This window comes from Oreochromis aureus, linkage group 6 (assembly GCF_013358895.1).
Source record: "Oreochromis aureus strain Israel breed Guangdong linkage group 6, ZZ_aureus, whole genome shotgun sequence".
Lineage (NCBI taxonomy): Eukaryota > Metazoa > Chordata > Actinopteri > Cichliformes > Cichlidae > Oreochromis > Oreochromis aureus.
Window position 1 is genome coordinate 26,156,751 of NC_052947.1, and position 4,213 is coordinate 26,160,963.

A 4,213-nucleotide genomic window follows, 5' to 3' on the forward strand; every position below is an offset into this window, starting at 1 on the left:
ACCATCAAAACCTAAGAAGTGGGGCTATAAAATTCTCATCTTGGCAGGATCTAATGGAATACCATACAACCTTGAGGTCTACACTGGGAGAGTCAACCAACATCTTGAGCTGCCAGATGTTGGAGCTAGTGGAAATGTCGTCCTTCGATTGGCCCTGCCAATCCCCAAGGAAGAGAACTACAAGCTCTTCTTCGGTGCACTGGCACTGTTCGTGGTAACAGATTACCTGGGATCAACCTGAAGAGCGATGCTGATCTGAAGAGAGCAGGACGTGGGGCATTCGAAGAGAAGATAGCCATGGTGAGAGAAACCACCTTGCATGTTGTCAAGTGGTATGACAACCGCTCTGTGACCCTTCTGAGTGACCACATCGGAGCCAACCCTGTGACCGAAGTTGACAGGTGATATCAATTTATATTATCTTATAATATCATCTTCTTCTGCTGCTAAATAGATTATCTGTTACTATGTTTTAAAATGTCAAGCAATAAATGAATAAATAATCTATTATTATCATTACAGGTGGGATCGCAACCAGAAGAAACACATCACTGTCCCCTGCCCTGCTGTGGTGCAAGAATATAACAAGAACATGGGTGGGGTGGACCTGCTTGACTCACTGATTGCACTCTACCGCAACAAAGTTAGATCCAAGAAATGGTACCACCGGCTGGTGTTCCACTTCCTGGACATGATCATTGTAACCACCTGGCTGCTCTACAGAAGAGACTGAAGGCACTGGTATGGAGAAGAAAGACCAAATGAGGCTCTATACCTTCAAATCTTACATTGCAGAGGGCCTCTGCATGTGTGGAAAAAGCCTGGAGAAGAAGAGAGGTCGTCCCAGCCAGTCCATTGCTGGCGCATATGAGGAGAAGAGGAAGAAAGGACGCACAGCTCCCATTCCAGTCGAAGATGTCCGCCTGGATCAAACAGCCCACTGGCTGATCATGACTGAGGACAAGGGACGATGCAGGGTGCCAGGGCGCAATGGTGCCACAAATGCAATGTGCACCTCTGCTTCACCCCCGACCGCAACTGCATTTCGTTGCCCTGTACCTGTGACATGTGCAATGACAATAAAGTTGAATTCTAATTCTAATTCTGCTTCCTGAGGTTCCACACGGAATGAACAAGACAGATCCCTCAGAGATCCCTGATGAAATATTGGATGTATTTTGGAGTTTTATTGTTCTGTGAAATGTTTACATTGTTTATTTGTTGTTTGTTTATTTGTTCGTCCTTGTTGGACAAATAAAACTTATTATAGAATAACTTGGTGTTTGACTACCCTTATCGCACAATGTTGCCTTGAAGCAACAAACCAACATCTATTGGGGGGGGGGGGGGATCAAATCAAATTTTATGATTGATATATTAGTAGGGACCCTAAAGCTCCCCCAAAATAGGGTGAAATATTTTTTTCCCAAAAAATTAAAAAGTCATGCAGTAGAGGGTTAATATTATTAAAGTTGAAGGCTATTATACAGTGGTATTACTTTAAACTGAGCAAAACAGTATTTTGATAAAAGAAAGGGACTCCACTTGTTTCAGAAAAAGCATTCTGTCATTTATTTGCTTGATCATGCTCTGCTCTGGCCATCTCTGCACTGTATGGGTGACTGGTGGCTCCCTGCACACTAAGGGCTCATACACAAGGGAGAAGGTGCACCGGGGCGGGGGTATGAACTGTATGCCTCTTTTGCATTCGTATACAGTAAGTACAAAGTTTTACTCCCTATGGTGGGGCAGGTCACATACTGGGTGAAGGTCGGCAGTGTGGAGTCCCAGAGATTGCGTTTGCAGTCTGCTGACCACAGAGTGGGTAGAGTCACATGCTGCCTCCACACATGCTAACAGCTCAATGTATCTGTTGCAGAGTTGTTCTTTCCCAGCCCAGGGTTACACCATCTGTCGTTTAACAAACACTGCCAGTCCCCCGCTGGAGTGAAATACAGCATTCTGTCGGGGCAAACGCTGTTTTTAATAGTGTTTTGAATTATTAAATAGCATTTTTTATGCCCTTTCTTAACCAAACGAGTTAGAAAATTGCAGAATATTGGCTTAGATGGCTTGCCGCAGTTTCTGCAGAGCGACGTTCAAAGACAGGTAAAAACGGCGTTTTTTCCGTCAGTCAGAAGGGGTGTTCAAGATGCCGGTCTCTGGCATAAAATACCAGATTCTGTCTGGGCAAATGCCGTTTTTTTACAGCGTTTTTTGTTTTTTTATGCTGGGTCCTACTTAATCTGAACAAGACCCCAAAAAAGGTCCGTGATCACTGTCGTATGGGCTCAAATTGTGGTCATAAATATTTTGTATTTGTAAATCAAATGCGTACTTGTGAACTGAGTTTGTAACCTCGTAAACCAAAATATCTGAAAATGTTTTGTTTGTGCATCTATAGATGACTTAGTGCTTGTGCTAATTTGTGTGACTGTAAAAAATATATTTACACAACTTACAATTTTGTTTTGTTAAGTTCTGGTTACAGATACAAAACAAAAAACTATGTAAAATTCTGCACTAAAGTTCCCTGGCTGTGTGTCAGTTTTATCTTACAAGTATGAATTTTGACCCAATTTTTCCTCCTTTCAGCTGATTGGTCAATGTCATGTCAATCACAAATTCAACAGTCCAATCAGGGAACAGGTGGGTTTGGCTGTTGGAGGGGTGCTTTGCTGAGCTTGTAACTTGAAGTCATCTTTTGATACACTGCCAAGGTGAGTAAGGTCACATCCGAATTGATCGATTGACCAGGTTTCCAAACAGTGGCGCATCAAACAGAGTTTTTTAAGACAACTCTTGAGCAATTATTTTCTCCCATCTTCTGTTTGTGTTTGACACTCATTCTTATTTTCTACCTTGTTTGTATTTTTTTTTTTTCTTTTCTGCCCGAATTCTCTGAAGAACCTAAAGAGGCTTGGCTTTACACAAACCTACAAGCTTCAGAAGGTGTATGACCCTGTTAGGCTGCAGAGGGACTTGGTGGTGCCATCCAAACAGGTAAAATCAGACTGCAGAACATCTCAGAGAATTATCGCACTGATGTGAGACTTCATGAAACTAACACTCTTTTGATTTGTTCCTTCTCAGGGTGGTGGCTGTTACAGTCTTGTCAGCATCATCAGTCATTATGGAGGCACAGAATCAGGTAAAACAACTGACTTGTTACAAGCAGAAAATGATTTAACAGAATTTGCTACTTTTCAGTGAAGGACTCGCACACAAAAGCTTTTGATGTTCTGAGAAGCACTAAGTCAAAATCACTGTTTGCTTGAATCAGTCGACTTCCAGAAGTTTGATTCATTTGTCTTAATGTGATTTCAGGACACTACATCTGTAATTCTGTCCATCCTGAGGAGAGTCCATACTCTACATCAGATAATTGGCTCACCTATAATGATGCACAGGTGCTCCACACAACTGGATCTGCAGCTTGTGAAGAACAGCAGAACTCGGCCTACATCCTGTTTTACAAGAGAAATGTAAGAAGACACAGCATCTCATCCTGAAGTGAGAGAATTTTTAAATGTGCTATTTCCTTGTTAACCAGTTTTGTCTTCATTCTCAGTTCTAAAATAGGGTGTGGAGGGGAAGTTAAGGTCATCATCATGCTGAGAAGGAAAAGCAGTCGTCCCAGCCGACCATCACTGACTGGAGGACAAATATTAGTAAGCATTGCCCTTAGGAGGAAGGGTCCTCCCAGAGAGCCTGGTTCCTCCCAAGATTTCTTCCTCAAGGAGGGAGTTTTTTTCTTTCCACCGTCGTCCCACATTCACTGGTCTCATCAGCAGAGACATTTTCAACCTCCTAAGACCTGAACTCTATCATGGCATGGTGTTTCTCTGACGTGCCTTGCTTGTCTTTTGAGATGGAATGCCCTGTGGGTTGATCACTGTGACCGACTCCTATACACTCTCATTTAAAACTCTGGTAATCTGTCATTGGAGTAAGATATTTGAAATTAAATAAGTGGAAAACCTTTGAGAAAGTTGAACTCACAAGTTCCTGCCAAACAGAATCTGTTCCAGCTGTTTGAAACTGCATAAGACAATTAGTGCATTAAAGGGGAGAGATGATGTAGATGTAAACAATGGCACAGCAGCAAAAATTTACATTGAACCACTAAAAAAGTGGTGAATGTTAAATTAAGGCTATGTCCACACTTCATTCGTGTGAAAACGCATCTTTTTTTCTCCGTTTTAGCCTTCCA

General features: G+C 42.2%; 1 protein-coding gene across 1 annotated transcript; it reads left to right on the top strand.

Moving 5' to 3' along the window:
* On the top strand, positions 1-978 carry LOC120440488 (piggyBac transposable element-derived protein 3-like). Its single transcript, XM_039613128.1, has 2 exons — positions 1-401; positions 523-978. Exons 1-2 carry the CDS (start codon positions 298-300, stop codon positions 731-733), a joined length of 315 nt encoding a protein of 104 aa, XP_039469062.1. The 5' UTR covers positions 1-297; the 3' UTR covers positions 734-978.
* Positions 979-4,213: the final 3,235 nt, after the last annotated feature.